At 38.7% G+C, this 15,471-nt stretch overlaps 1 protein-coding gene across 8 annotated transcripts in view; it reads right to left on the reverse strand.

The window, feature by feature from the left end:
- The window catches only part of TP53BP1 (tumor protein p53 binding protein 1), a 98,818-nt gene that overhangs the window by 44,022 nt on the left and 39,325 nt on the right, over positions 1 to 15,471 (reverse strand). For 6 of the 8 annotated variants that reach the window (XR_004677297.1, XM_034994089.1, XM_034994088.1 and 3 more), the window contains exons 9-11: positions 13,333 to 13,459; positions 12,477 to 12,571; positions 9,096 to 9,304 (exon numbers count right to left, since the gene is read on the reverse strand). Coding sequence is in view for 7 of the 8 variants with exons in the window: in XM_034994089.1 (XP_034849980.1) it covers positions 9,096 to 9,304; positions 12,477 to 12,571; positions 13,333 to 13,459 (431 nt within the window). In the remaining variant the exon portion in view is untranslated. Of the gene's footprint in view, positions 1 to 9,095; positions 9,305 to 10,574; positions 10,992 to 12,476; positions 12,572 to 13,332; positions 13,460 to 15,471 lie in introns of those variants that run through there. The other 2 variants (XM_034994093.1, XM_034994094.1) reach the window with 2 other exon arrangements.

Below are 15,471 nucleotides of genomic sequence, written 5' to 3' on the forward strand. Positions count from 1 at the left end.
ACTGTTCTACACTTTGATGGTGGTGGTTATACATTTGTACACAACTACCAAAATTCATCAAACTATCCACTTAAAATGGCATTTTATTTTAAATAATACCGTAGTATTAAAAAGAAAATAAGCCGAAGCTTAGACATGTTTTTATGTAAGAACTTACATTTAGTGGGTTATTTTGCCTGACATAAATGCTATATAACTCTAACATAGCTGGCAAGGCATTAATTGCCTATGATTTTTAAGGGAAAGAGAAAATCAAAACAGGTTGCCAAACATTCTGTATATTCCATAACAGCTTATATTTCAAAGTGTGGGGTCACTGTTTACCCTCTCAGATGATAAAAAGTCATAAATTTGAGACTCTCAGGTATGACTGAGTAAAAACTGGTTCAACATTTCTAAGTGGCACTAGGACAATAAACAGCAGCCTTGAAACTTCATATACCCCTTCGCCCAATAATTCTATTTCTGGGAAATGATTTGATAGAACTGGGACTTAAGCTACAATACTATTCAGTGCAAATTTATTATTTAGAATAGGAAACAATATAAAACACCTTAAATGTCTAAGAGGAGATTGATTTAAAGATTTTTTTTTTTTGTAAGTAATCTCTACACCCAATGTGGGGCTCAAACTCAAAACCCGGAGATCAAGAATCACATGCTCTTCTGACTGAGCCACCCAGGCACCCCAAGAAAGAGATTCATTTAAAAATTATGATACAAAGTATTCCATCATGTGAGTGTTAGCTACATAAAATTACTGATGAGGGGCACCTGGATGGCTCAGTCATTAGCATCTGCCTTCGGCTCAGGTCATGATCCCAGTGGGATCGAGCCCCGCATCGGGCTCCCTGCTCAGCGGGGAGCTTGCTTCTCCCTCTCCCGCTCCCCCTGCTTGTGTTCCCTCTCTGTCTCTCTCTCTCCCTGTCAAATAAATAAATAAAATCTTTTTAAAAATTACTTTTATGAATATTAAAAGAGAAAACATTCAGGCTATGCACCAAATAGAAAGTTTCTATTTCAGTGAAGGAAAAAAATGTGAATACGTAGTTTACTATAGTCTTTTTATACATTTATATGATTTTAATGTATTCTTAAATTAATAAACATATACATAAAAAGGTTAAAAGTAGTTATTTCTGACATAGGATAATTGATGATCTTTTTTTTTTAAAGATTTTATTTATTTGAGAGAGCGCGCACAAGCAGGGGGAGCAGCAGGCAAAGGGAGAGGGATTAGCAGACTCCCCACTGAGCAGGGAGCCCGACGCGGAACTAGATCCCAGGACCCTGAGATCATGACCTGAGCCAAAGGCAGACACGTCACCAACTGAGCCACCCAGGTGCTCCAGGATAACTGATGATCTTTCATTTATCTATATATTAGACATCCTCTAAAGAAATATGTAATTTTTTCTTACGGCAGAAAGTCATTTTACAAAGGCTTATATATAAGACACTGCTAATAAACTGCAAATATCTTTTAAGTAAAATTCACATAACAGAAAATTAACCACTTCAGAGTGAACACTTACTTACAATGGAGTGCAGCTACCACCACCTCTATCTAGTTCAAAAAATTTTCATCACCCCAAAAGGAAACCATATATCCATTAAGCAGTTGCTCCCCCTTATCATGAATACCTTATAAGCATTATCAGAGTAAATACTGGTGTGGTTTTATTTTTTACAGGATTTTTATTCAATATATGTAGAACTTCAGTCAGGGGCTAACCAGCCTGTGAACACTGTATTTCCTAAAGACTGCCTGGATCTAGTCTCTGAGTGTCTGGCCCATAATAATCCATGGTGCTGAGTCTCCCTGGAGGCCTGGTCAGAATAAGTGATCTAAGTGAACAGAAACTCCCCAAGGCTCTGGATAAAAAAGAGTGATGGAGAACTGTAAGGACTACGCTCAATATGAGTCCATCTTTGGGGCGCCTGAGTGGCTCAGTCGTTAAGTGTCTGCCTTCGGCTCGGGTCGTGATCTCAGGGTCCTGGGATCGAGCCCTACATCGGGCTCCCTGCTCCCGGATCTTTAAAAAATCTTTAAAAAAAAAAAAAAGAGTCCATCTTTAAGTCTAGATTCAGTACAGATCTAAATCCACAGTACCCAACCAGTCAAAAACTGGTCTCATAATATAGAGAGCTTAAGAGCTATTCATACAGTGATCTGTAATCTGATTTGTCATCCCCCGAATTAACATGTATATCAAAAATGAAAAAAGTGTCAAGTATCAAACTGTATTTTACTAATCCTCTCTCCATGTCTTACATCCTAGTGAAGGGTCAAAGAGGCTATGCAATTAACAAATATATTAAGAAAGAAAAAAATACACAAAATTACCTTTATCCCAATTATCTTTTGATCAGTATTTATCTCATAAATATTTAGATCTTACAACATCAAAATTAGGTTGACTTGGACTCCAGGAATCAAGGTACAGAAGAAATAACAGATGTGCAAAAGTTAGCCATTAAGAATAAAATGTAAGAAGTTTGATAAGGACAAAAAATTAAAAGAGTGGATTTAATACACACATTTACCTTAACTCTTTTCCAAAACCCCACTGAGCAACAGTAAATTTTTTTAAAACATGAATTTTTAAGAAAAAGAACAGAAGAAATATAACTGCAACAAAATTTTGGAAGAGTGATCATCTATTTCACAGACTAGTGAAAGCTGAATTCTAATCCAGCAGTGGAGAAAGCCAAGAAGCAACCCAAATTACACCACAGAACCACCATGCCCAAAAAAAGATTCAGGACTTGGCAGCAGCACCAGGTGACTCTGGAAGTGGTGGTGAGGGTGGAGCTAAAAACAGGAGGACTGATTGGAAAGCTATTTAAGAAGCAGTTCAGGGGCACCTGGCTGGCTTAGGTGGAAGAGTATGTGATTCTTGATCTCTGGGGTGGTGAGTTCAAGCCCCAAGATGGGTACAGAGATTACTAAAAAAAAATAAAATAAAATAAACTTAAAAAAAAAAATAAAAGGAAGAAGAAGAAGCAGCAGTTCAACTCTCAGATCCTCGCTCCCTGACCCTCCTCTGCCCCGGAATTAAATAGAGCATCCATGAAGAGAAAGAGGCACAGTTATCAGAATGTACCATACTGAAAACAGAGAGATTAAGTGAAAATTTACATACTAAATGGAACCTGCACATGCCTCCCAACACCCCCAGCCCTCTTCCATCAATAGACTTCTAGAACAATGGCAGACAGGAAACAGGAGATTAGACATTTTTCTGGAGAACCTGACCATGCTGAAACAAATCAAGATACTGATACTAGAGGATCACCAAAATTGCCCAGCAGATCACATTACAGTGAATCCCAGAAATAAGTATCAACCACCAGTTAGTTCAGAACTTCTAATCAGTGTTCTGGTATTGTACTCTTAAAGCAATCAAGGATTATCAGACACTTGAGGAAACCCTTCAATTTCAAAGTCAAACATCAAAACTAACTAAAATCTATTTGAAGAAATAGCGACTATTGCAGGGAAGAGAAAATTTCTCAAAAAAACTATTAATAATATCCTGAAACAGGTAAGATAATATACCCATAAAACAAGACAACATGCTATTTTTTTATGAAAAGAAAGAACATCAGAGAAAAAATAGTTTCTAAATTAAAAATCCAGAAATAGAAATTAATAACTCAGAAAGGTCAAAAGAAGATTGAACCCAGCAACTGCATTCCTAGGCATACACAAGAGAAATAAAAACATATGTCCACACAAAATCTTGTCCATGAATGTACACAGTAGCATGATTCACAATAAGCAAAAATGGGAAACAACCCAAATGTCCATCAACTGATGAATGAATAAAATGTACTATATACATAGAATGTAATAGTAGTATCAGAATAAAAAGAAATGGAAGAAAAAAAAGGGAATGGAGTTCCGATACATGCCACAACATGAAAAAAACGTGAAAACATGCTAATTTTAAAGAAACCAACCACAAAAGACTACATGTTGTATAATTCCACTTATGAAATGTCCAGAACAGGCAAATCTAGAGAGACATAGAATAAATTAGTGGTTAGCTAGGGCTGGGGATGGGGGAAATAGGAGTGACTGCTAACGGGCATAGGGTCTTTTGGAGGGAAGAGGAGAGATGAAAACGTCCTAAAATTAGACTGTGGCGACACAATTCTGTGAATATACTAAAAGCCATTGGATTATACACTTTAAAAAATGGTGAGGGGCGCCTGGGTGGCTCAGTCAGTTAAGCATTTGACTTCAGCTCAGGTCTTTATGGGTCCTGGGACTGAGCCCTGCATCAGGCTCCCTGCTCAGCAGGGAGTCTGCTTCTGCTTCTCCCTCTGCCCCTCCTGATTTATAATCTTTTTTTTTTAATTTTTTAATTAAAATTAAAGCTCTTTTGCTGTCAAATAAATAAAATCTTTAAAAAAATGTAAAAGAGAGAAATGTAAAGTAGGAGACAAAATAAGAAAACTACAGGACAATTCTAGGAGTTTCAACATCCCAAAAATGGGTATTTTAGTAAAGGAAATTTTTAAAAAAGAATGAAGGGGAAGAAATTAAACAAATCTCCCTGAACTGAAGGGACCTGAATTTCTAGATTAAGAGGGTTTAACAAGTGCCCTAAATACAATGAAAATAAACCTGTGCCATGCGTTTGGCAATTTCAGAACACTAGCGACAAAGAGTAAATCCTACAAGATTTCAGTAAGGAGAAAAACAGCTTACATATTAAAGATCAAAATCAGACTGGCTGCACACTTCTCAATAGCAACACTGCAAATTTGAAAACAGTGGAAAAATGCCTTCAAAAATTAAAAGGAGTTATTTCCAACCTAGAATTCTATACTTCTACAAACTATGAGTCAACAATGAGAGCAGAAGGGCACCTGGGTGGCTCAGTCAGTTAAGTGTCTGACTTCAGCTCAGGTCGTGATCAGGGTCCTGGGATTGAGCCCTGCATCAGGCTCCCCACTCAGCACGGAGTCTGCTTGTGTGCTCTCTCTCAAATAAATAAATAAAATCTTTAAAAAAAAGAATGAGAATAGAGAGTATGCTACTAAAGAGTATGTCCTCCACTAAAATGAGTAAACCAAAGCAAGACATGGAGCTCAAAAAGAATCCAACGCAAAGACAGTAAGGACAACCTCCTTGGATTGGGGTGAAAAGGAGGTGAATAATGCACTAGGCATAGAAGAAAACAGTAAAGATTAGAAATCAGGAGGGGTGCCTGAGTGTCTGCCTCCAGCTCAGGTCATGATCTCAGGGTCCTGGGATCAAGCCCCACATCGGGCTCCCTGCTTGGCGGGGAGTCTGCTTCTCTCTCTCCCTCTGTGCTCCCTTTCTCTCTCTCTCTCTCTCTCTCTCTTAAATAAATAAATAAAATCTAAAAAAAAAAATTTTTTTAAGAAATTATAAATCAGGAGTCTCAAAAAGAGGTTTCTCCAGAGATGAAGTTTGAGGCCCCCAAACATCTTGAAAAGAGATTTTGGCAATTGGTGGAGAGCCTAAGGTTGATGAAATGAGAAATTTGTAGAAAACTAAACAAATGAAAAAGACTATATTATCAATTCCAGAGAAAATAAGAAATTATGCAAACATAAAAAATAAGAATATTCCACAGATTCTGCTCTGAATAGTGTTTATAATAACAGCATTCATAATAATGTAAATTCGATAATGATTTAAACAAAATTATGATATAAGTATACTGGAAAGATGGGGAAATAGCTAAAAAAAATTTTTGGGGGGCCAGGCAGGGGCAGAGGGAGAGGGAGAGAATCTTAAGCTGGATGTGGAGACTGACACTGGGCTCCTAACCCTGAGATCTCATAACCCTGAGATCACGACCTGAGTCAAAATCAAGTCAGACACTTAACCAACTGAGCCACCCAGGCACCCCTAAAAACTTTTTTAAAGAATGCATGAGGGACATCTGGATGGCTGAGACAGTTAAGCATCTGCCTTTGGCTCAGGTTGTGATCCCAGGGATCTTGTCATCCTGGGATGGAGTCCCATATCAGGCTCCCTGCTCAGCGGGAAGCCTGCTTCTCCCTCTCCCTCTGCCTGCCGCTCCCCTTGCTTGTGCTTGCACATTCTCTCTCTCTGACAAATAAATAAAAGCTTTAAAAAAAATAAAAAATAAAAATAGAAATAATGTATAAAAATAAAATCATGATATACAGAGTTATGGAGATAAATAACACAAGAAAAAGCTTAAGGAACTGAAAGTGGTTGTCTCTGGGTAGGGGTGAGGAGAGATCTTGTTTTAACCATCTGACTTCTTTTTTTGGCTTTTATAAGTGCTTATTAAGTAAAAACAAAGCCTTGGGTGCCTGGGTGGCTCAGTCATTAAGCGTCTGCCTTCGGCTCAGGTCATGATCCCAGGGTCCTGGGATCGAGCCCCACATTGGGCTCCCTGCTGGGCGGGAGGCCTGCTTCTCCCTCTCCCACTCCCCCTGCTTATGTTCCCTCTCTCACTGTGTCTCTCTCTGTCAAATAAATATATAAAATCTTAAAAAAAAAAGTAAAAACAAAGCCTTAACATAAAAACTGTTAAGGTATTCTTGAGAGAATTGTAAAGGTACTTGAGTTTTGTTTTTTTTTTTTTTAGGAGACATGGACCACACTGTACTGACTGAGGCATCTTAAAATATAAATCCAAAGAAATCTAAGTCATCTTAGGTTCGAAGGACCTCTGAACTATGTTCAACATCACTCATTTGTCTCAGATTTTCATTGCTGGTTTTAAAGATGCCTCTGAAGGTCGTTGGTAAATGCTGAAGGTGAAGCAATTTCTTCAACAGTGCCTTGTTCTTCAAAAACTCAGTTACCCCTTTGTGGCCAGGCTTCACTTCTCCTGGTAGGGATACCTTTGCAAAGACATACATTTCCATATAAGTCCTGTTTGGTCACTGATAAACATCTGTAACTTGTCTCCTTCATATCAGGTACCTTTTTTAGAAAACTCTTCTAACTGCTCTTGATCAAATCTTATTGCTCATCCCTAAATTCTAACGATTCTTTAAAACTATATATGTTCACATACAACTTTCACAGAAAAACAAAAACTAAAAGATGTATAGTGGTTGAACACTGGACTTCACCTCTAGGTAACCATGTCTTCACTCTTTCACTACCAGCAAAACTAACCATTCTGGAGTATTTACACATGCAAAGCACTAATCTAGGCAGTTGGTATATAATAACTCATGTAACCTTCACAACTACCCTATGAAGTAGGTAGTATCCATATTCCCATTTGATTTCATGAGGAAACTGAGGCTCACTTTCAACTGGTCACAACAGCAGTAATCGCAGAGCCAGGACTAAGTCTAGGAAGTTCTGACTCCAGAGTCGTTCTTAAGCACTCTACCAAATCACTTCTAATGACTGGCATAAAACACACAAGTTTTAAAAATTCCAGAAAGCAATTAAACTTCTTTATCTTTTTTTTAAGATTTTATTTATTTGAAAGAGAAAGTGAGTAAAAGAGAGAGAGAGAGCACAGAAGGAAACAGAGAAGAAGGCTCCCCATTGAGCAGGGAGCCCGATGCGGGGCTCGATCCCAGGACCCTGGGATCATGATCTGAGCCAAAGGCAGACACTTAACCAACTAAGCCACCCAGGCACCCCGCAATTATACTCTTCTTCCTACTGTTTCCTCTACACTAAATTTATAGTATATTTCACTACTGTTCATTTTTAAATTTTAAATATAAATTTTCGGTACAATACCCGCAAATTGAAAGGCATGAAAGTTCTCCCAGTAACACTAAAATAATCCCCCCAATTACAGTCTTATAAGAAGAGGCACTGGGCACCTGGGTGGCTCAGTTGGTTGAGCGACTGCCTTCAGCTCAGGATCCTGGAGTCCCAGGATCGAGTCCCACATTGGGCTCCCCTTAGTGGGGGAGTCTGCTTCTCCCTCTGACCCTCTCCCCTCTCATGCTCTCTCTCACTCTCTCTCTCTCTCTCAAATAAATAAATAAAATCTTAAAAAAAAAAAAAAGAAGAGGCATTTATATTGAACATATAATATACTCAGATTTAGTTAAGGACCTTCAATTCACTATGAATAAAACCTGCATTCTATTTTTTTAATATTTAAACTTAGAATTACACAAAAGAGATATTAGTTTTCCCTTGCTTTTAGAAGAAAACTTCTCGGGCGCCTGGGTGGCTCAGTTGGTTAAGCGACTGCCTTCAGCTCAGGTCATGATCCTGGAGTCCCGGGATCGAGTCCCGCATCGGGCTCCCTGCTCGGCGGGGGGTCTGCTTCGTCCTCTGACCCTATCCCCTCTCATGTGTTCTCTCTCTCTCATTCTCTCTCTCTCAAATAAATAAATAAATAAAATCTTAAAAAAAAAAAAAATAGAAGAAAACTTCTCATTTGAAAACTAAAAACCATCTTGATACCCTCCGTCCAGGAGTGATTAATTAGCTTATGGTACATCCACTCAGAGAAATACTACACAAGTTTTGAAAAAGTGGTATGGGGCGCCTGGGTGGCTCAGTCAGTTAAGCATCCGACTCTTGATTTTGGCTCAGGTCACGATCTCAGGGTCGTGAGATGGAGCACCAAACTGGGCTCCGCACTTTGTGAAGTCTGATTCTCTCCCTCTCCCTGTGCCTTTGCCCATGCACACACATTCTCTTTCTCTCAAATAAATCCTAACAAAAGAAAAAGGAAGAAGTAGTATGAAGACTCTGTAACACTGAAAAATCATTATTATGCAATGTTACCTGGAAAAAGAAGATTAAAGTTATATGTTCACTATAAACAACTTCATTTAAAAAAAAAAGTAGGCATGTGGAAAGACAAAAATGATAGTAGTTATGTTACAGAATTGATTAACACTCCCTTAAATTTGCACTAACATTTTCAAAAAGCTAAAGATATAATACAAAATTTAAACATAAGTAACTCTGGAAGTGTTCTAAAACTAGATCATGACGACAGCTGCACAACTCTGTAAATGTACTAAGTATCATTAAATTACACATTTAAAATGGGTGAATTTTATGATTTATAAATTATACCTCAAAGATTGTTTAAGAAAAACAAACAAACATTAGGAGGAAAACACTCTACAATACTCACATGAGAAAACTCAGGCTGTGATGGGATAGGAAGTGACCCAGGAGTAAAGACTGGCGTGCTCTGAGATACTGGTGTTGACGCCTGTGGGGATAGAGTGGACTCAGGTGGGAGAGGGGGGTTTTCTACCTCCACTGATTCTTCACCCTGGAGTTTCTTCTCAAGAGACTCTCCTTTTCCTTCTGATAACACTGACATGTCCATTGGCTCATCTGGTTTAAAACAGGAAAAACAAATGGAGAAATAAGCACTCATCAATATCACTCATGTTCCAATAACACTAGTAACAATTATACTATAGAAATTTCCATTCCTAAAAAAATTGTGATTTAATTTTCAGAAAAGCAGATACATTAACAGTAGATTGAATCACAGAAATCTAGTAATACTTTCTTCCCCTGGGAGGATGAAGGTCCACACTCCCAAAATCCTCAGATATAGATGAAAATGGAGTTCATCTGGGGATATCCACTCATCCACATGGAACATTAAATTAACTCGGCTCCTCTGAACCCCTTTTCCCTACTATAACTCAGTCTTTCATATTTGGCATAGGAATATCCAGATTAATGTCATCTAATTAACCATTGTATATTCTGCCACAGGCCTGAAAAGCAGAACTTGTTCACCACTCCAATATCTACTTACGAACTCATTATATTTGCATTAACAACTGCTAAGCAGAGAGAGATGAATGCCAGGACAAATACAGAAGGAAAAAAACCTATCAATGCCAATCAGCAGTGATTTATCAAAGAACGAAGTACCAAGCCACCAATCAGGAAACAAACTGCCCAGGAGGAAAGTATATGTGCGTGAGTGCGCGCGCGCGCGCGTGCACACACACACACACACCCACCCCCACCCACCCACCCACCCACCACCACCACCACCACCACCACCACCTCCCCACTTCTTTCCCACAATATACTACCCAGCTGTAGGCTAACAGGCTCTTTCACAGAACCCATCTAGCTAGCTGGGTATCTACGCAACAGCTATTCAACAACTCTCTTCCCCCTATTTTACAACTTGACCCCAAACAGGCTTCCCTCTAGACCACTCTCACAAATTATCTATGCCACTAGGTTTTTCACTGCAATAGACACTCATTGTACTGGCTATACCTCACCTCAATACCTACGTCTGCTGCTTTGCTCGACTTCAACCTCACATTCCAGTCTGCTAGGTTGCAAATCTGGTGCTATAGGTCTTTAGTACGCTACTACAGCTGTGTTAAGTATTTTCATTAGACCTTTTGATCTCTCTCACCATGACAAAGCACTTATTAAAGACCTACTGTTCTAAGCACTACATATAAAAAGGCTTTAGATTAATAATTTTAGAAAGAAAGAAAAGGAAGCAAGCAAATATAGACACACAAACAGGCACATATTAAGCAAATACATTAAATTTAAAATACAACTGACAGGAGAAAATACAATGTTACATTACAAAAAAAACACTGAATCATATACATACCATAATCCCAAGTGTGTAAAATACTTCTTTATGCATAGAAAACACTTTGAAAGGAAATATATCCTAATACTAATTACAGCTGGATTGCGATATCCACATGATTTTTATTTCCTTATTACTTTCCTATATGCTTTCCAATCTTTCTACAGTGAGAATTATTTTACAATCAGGGAGAAAGTATATTTAATGTAATCATTTTTATGTATCTTCAATGTTCACACTATGAATAGAAGAAATGATTTTAAGTATAAATCAAATTTAACTTGTATTAGGATTATTTTGTAGAATGGATTCACCTTTATTTTTTACTAAAGACATCATTAATCATGTTATACTTAAAATTATACTAGTTCATTTGGATACCTACAACTGATTTCAAGACAGCCAGACACAAACTTAGTGGCAAAAGAAAGATTAAATTTTGTCACGGGTAAACTGCACCTGAAAAACAGTTAAACATATTTCTATATTTACATCACTCGAGAGACAGCAGGGTATCATAGGAGGAAGGTAAACGACAGATAAGACCACAGGCTCTGGAGGCAGCTGCCTGAGTTCAAATCCTACCTCTATGATTTACTAATTATGAATTCTGTGACTGTTTCTTCATCTGTAAAATGGAGATAAAAGTAACACCTACTTCTTAGGTATTGTGAGGGTTCAATGAAAAATGAAAAAACAAAACAAAACAAAGAAAAGCACCTAGGACCAAAGAGAAGTAAACAAAACAGTGCCTGGCATACACTAAGTGCTCAATAAATACTAGCTATTATAGCATTACTGGTAAGTAAAAGAATGAAAAAGAGAAAATCATGAAATTTACTGGAAAAGGTTTCATGTAAAAGTAGTAGGAACTTTAAATCTTCAAAAAAAAAAAAAGGGGGGTGGGGACACCTGGGTGGCTCAGTCAGTTAAGCGTCTGCCTTTGGCTCACGTCATGATCCCGGGGTCCTGGGATCGAGTCCTACATTGGGCTCCTTGCTCCGCAGGGAGCCTGCTTCTCCCTCTGCCTGCCACTCCCCCTACTTGTGCTCTCTCTCTCTGACAAATAAATAAAATTCTTAAGAAAAAAGAAAAAAGTAGTAAGAACTTAAAAAATATCTTGAGTGACTGAGGCACCTGGGTGGCTCAGTCAGATAAACGTCCGACTTTCGATTTCGGCTCAGGTCATGATCTCAGAGTCATGAGATTGAGCCCCGTGTCAGGCTCTGCACTGGGCGGGAGGCTGCTTCAGATTCTTTCTCTCCCTCTCTCTCTGCCCCTCCCCCTGTGCCTGTGCACTCTCCCTCTCTAAAATAAATCAATCCTTTAAAAAAAAGGAATATCCTGAGTGACTGGATATGAGACTAGGACAGAGTAAAAGAGGTTTAGATAGTGAGATAAATTAAGTTAAAAAGGAATTCCCTTACTAGGTCCTCAAAGGAAATGTGAATGAAGTCAAAAGTTCTACCACCTACTCTTAGCCACTCCTCGGCTGAAACTGCTTTGATGATAGCAAAAGTAACCTTTAAAGAGCAAAAGAAACAATTTTTGGTTCCCTTTCACCAGAAACACGTCAACATGTTGCTGCAAACTACTGGGCTATTAGTAATAAACCCAGTTCTTCACTAATATACTGCTATAATATACTACTTTGAGTTTAACCTTAAAAGCATAAAAATTTTGCCTTAAGGATCTTTTTAACAATTAAATCAACAATACAGAATTGTCATAAGAATCAGTGCTAGAAAAGCAGGGCATTAAGGAGAACACTTTACACTAGGCCACATCCCTGAAGGTGAGTCAGACATGAGTCCTACTGAATAGTGTCATGGTGTTCAAAGAAAGAAAGAAACAGTACGTTTTGCAAGGCAAAAGTGCTCCTCCTCTTCTGAGATCAACAAACAGATCAAGAGAGCTCACCTTTTCTCCCTTCTTGCTCTGTGGGACTGCTAGGAACGATAAAAGGGGTAGATCGGAAAGCATCAGGGGAAGGAGCAACAAGATCGGAGGAATTCCTTTATATAAAGAGAGAATTCACAGGTTATTTTACCACAGCCACAGTTTTGCATTTGTTTTTTAATTTTAATAGCAAAACTATCTAAGTCATTCAGACAAATCTTATTAGCAATCTCTCAAACAGCTACCAGAGGTTGGTGGAAGAATCATGAATAATACTTAAACAACTATTTCTCATACCAGACACTTCCAAAATCAGAATTAAAAAAAAAAAAACCCATATGATTATAAGAGAAGTAAACAATCAGACAAAAGAACATCATGATTACAAAGAGAAAGTGCTAAAAAATAAATTCATCTGCAGAACTGAGATTAAAAATATTAACACCATTTTTTGCCTGATTAGAAAGATCATGCACATTTTTATTTAAAAAAAAAAGCAAACTTCTTTGCCGTAACACAGAAATAAAGAACTCTTAACTACTGTCAACTCTAGTATAACCTATTCTCTACCCCTATGCTGCTAAATGGAAAGAACTGCTGGTCAAATGGAGAAGCAGAATACTCATTTTGGATGTATAAGAGAACATAACTGGGCAGTTTCTTCCTAGTGAAACCTATGGGCTACTATTATAAAACCTTGAAACAGGAGAGCAGAGCTACCTCCCTTCAATAGGTCCACTAAGTTCTTAACCCAAAAATTCTAAAGCCTAGACTTTGTCTTTTGATTTTAAGAAGAATTCTGGACTAGTAGACGATTTTAGCTCTTTCAACCTTAGCCTAAGACCCTCCTGGGTAGAGCTATTTTAGGCTTACTTACGTGGAAAGACTCTCCTGAGCAAGGGACCTCTGACCAGATAGCTGCAGGAGGTGCAGAGTGGTGGCAGGTGTGGAAACCAGAGAACATCCACCTTCTTCCCTTGAAGGAGTAGAGCAACCATCAGAAGCTATTTTTCAAAAAGAGAGAGAGAGAGAAATTCTAGTTGCATTTGCTTCTCAGATCGACATTACTGAGTTGTGTTAAAAAAGAAAGAAGGAAGGAAAGGAAAAGAAAGGGAAAGGAAAAGGAAAGAAAGCAAGCAAGCCACTGAGTACAGCAAAAAGAGTAATATCCATGTTTCCAACCATGTTCCAAGAGGGCAGAAATTGTTTTCTAATTGTAGTAGAGTCAATGGAATGGATGCTAACACAAATCCTGAGTGACCATTCAATGCCGCCCTCCCTACTGAATTATGGGTTTGTTTGGTTTTTTTTTTAAGATTTTATTCATTTACTAGAAAGAGTAAGAAGGATAAGGGAAATTAGTTGGAACTGGGGGTAAGTTCAAAGAAACTGTAAGAACTATATTCTTAGCAGACTTGCAATAAAAATATCATCACAGGAAAAAAAAGATTTTATTCATTTGAGAGAGAAAGAGAGAACACGTGCATAAGCTGAGGGGAGGGGCAGAGGGAGAGGGACAAGCAGATTCTGTGCTGAGCATAGAGCAACAGACAGTAAACACAGGGCTCAATCCCAGGACCCCAGGATCATGACCTGAGTCAAAGGCATATGCTTAACCGACTGAGCCACCCAGGCACCCTAAATTATGGGTTTCTTTTATATAGAACTGACAAAAAGGATTCCTCAGTCTTTTTTTTTTTTTTAAGATTTTATTTATTTGAGAGAGTGAGCAAGAGAGTACAGGAGCAGGGGCAGAGGGAGAAGGAGAAGCAGACTCCCTTGCTGAGCAGTGAGCCTGATGCGGGACTCGATCCCGGGACTCTAGGATCATGACTTGAGCTGAAGGCAGGTGCTTAACCAACTGAGCCACCCAGGCGCCCCTCCTTAGTCCTTTCTATCATGATCAAAGCTTGGAGAAAAAAGGCAGACTCCCAGTACTTCTGCTTGGCTGCGCTTCTTTCTTGTGAAGCTTCTATTATAAAACAGTGAGCCTTTTATTCCAAGTAAAGCTCATGCCATGATGCAGTAGGGAGAAGTCAAAACAATGCATGTAACACCTGATGATACAGGGATGCCTGGGTGGCTCATACAGTTAAGCGTCTGCCTTTGGCTCAGGTCATGATCCCAGGGTCCTGGGATGGAGTCCCACATCAGGATCTTTGCTCAGCGGGGAGCCTGCTTCTCCCTCTGCCTGCCGCTCCCCCTGCTTGTGCTCTCTCTCTCTGACAAAATCTTAAAAAAAAAAAAAAAAAAAAAAAAAAACACCTGATGATATGAATGCAGCAATTTTCAAGATTAGAGCCTGAGCCTCCTCAGAGGAAACAGAAAATACTAATGCATTAGTAAAAGGATATATGAGCAGCCATTACTGATTTATATTATGAAGAATCTCCTGTTAGTCCTTTTTCCTCAGCAACAGATGGGAGTATCAGCTGAATCCCAAGTATACAGGAATTTCTTGGGGCGCCTGATAGGCTCAGGTCATGATCTCAGGGTCCTGGGATCAGGGCCACCTTGGGCTCCCTGCTCAGCAAGGGAAGGGGGGTGTCTGCTACTCCCCCTCCCTTTCTTCCTTCCCCCCCACCCCCAGCTCATGTGTGTGCACATGCACTCTCTAATAAATAAAATCTTTTTAAAAAATAAAATAAAATAAAAGGAATTTCTTAAGTACAACCTTATAGCTTTAGTGAGAGACCAAAAAAGTTTTCCTGGTGACCCTTTGAATGTCTTGCACCTATTCACAGCACAGTAAAGGAATATAACCTTCTCTTCTTCCCTCCTTATAACCAACACATATTTTGCTGGTTGTTACCGAAGCTCTCTGGCTCTGTCAGGTTTCAGAATGGAGGAGTGGTGGAGGTTAACAAAATGTGAAACAAAAACCATTCCAGTCTTCTCTAAGTTTTATGTTCTTCCTGCTAGGCCATAACTTCCTATTTCTGATTGATGAGTAGGTAGACTGTTGTCCAGGTGATTATGAAAACTTATACTTAATTATCATGATATTTAAGAGCTG

The sequence above is a fragment of the Mirounga leonina genome, unplaced genomic scaffold (genome assembly GCF_011800145.1).
Source record: "Mirounga leonina isolate KUSES-001 unplaced genomic scaffold, KU_Mleo_1.0 Mir_91, whole genome shotgun sequence".
NCBI lineage: Eukaryota > Metazoa > Chordata > Mammalia > Carnivora > Phocidae > Mirounga > Mirounga leonina.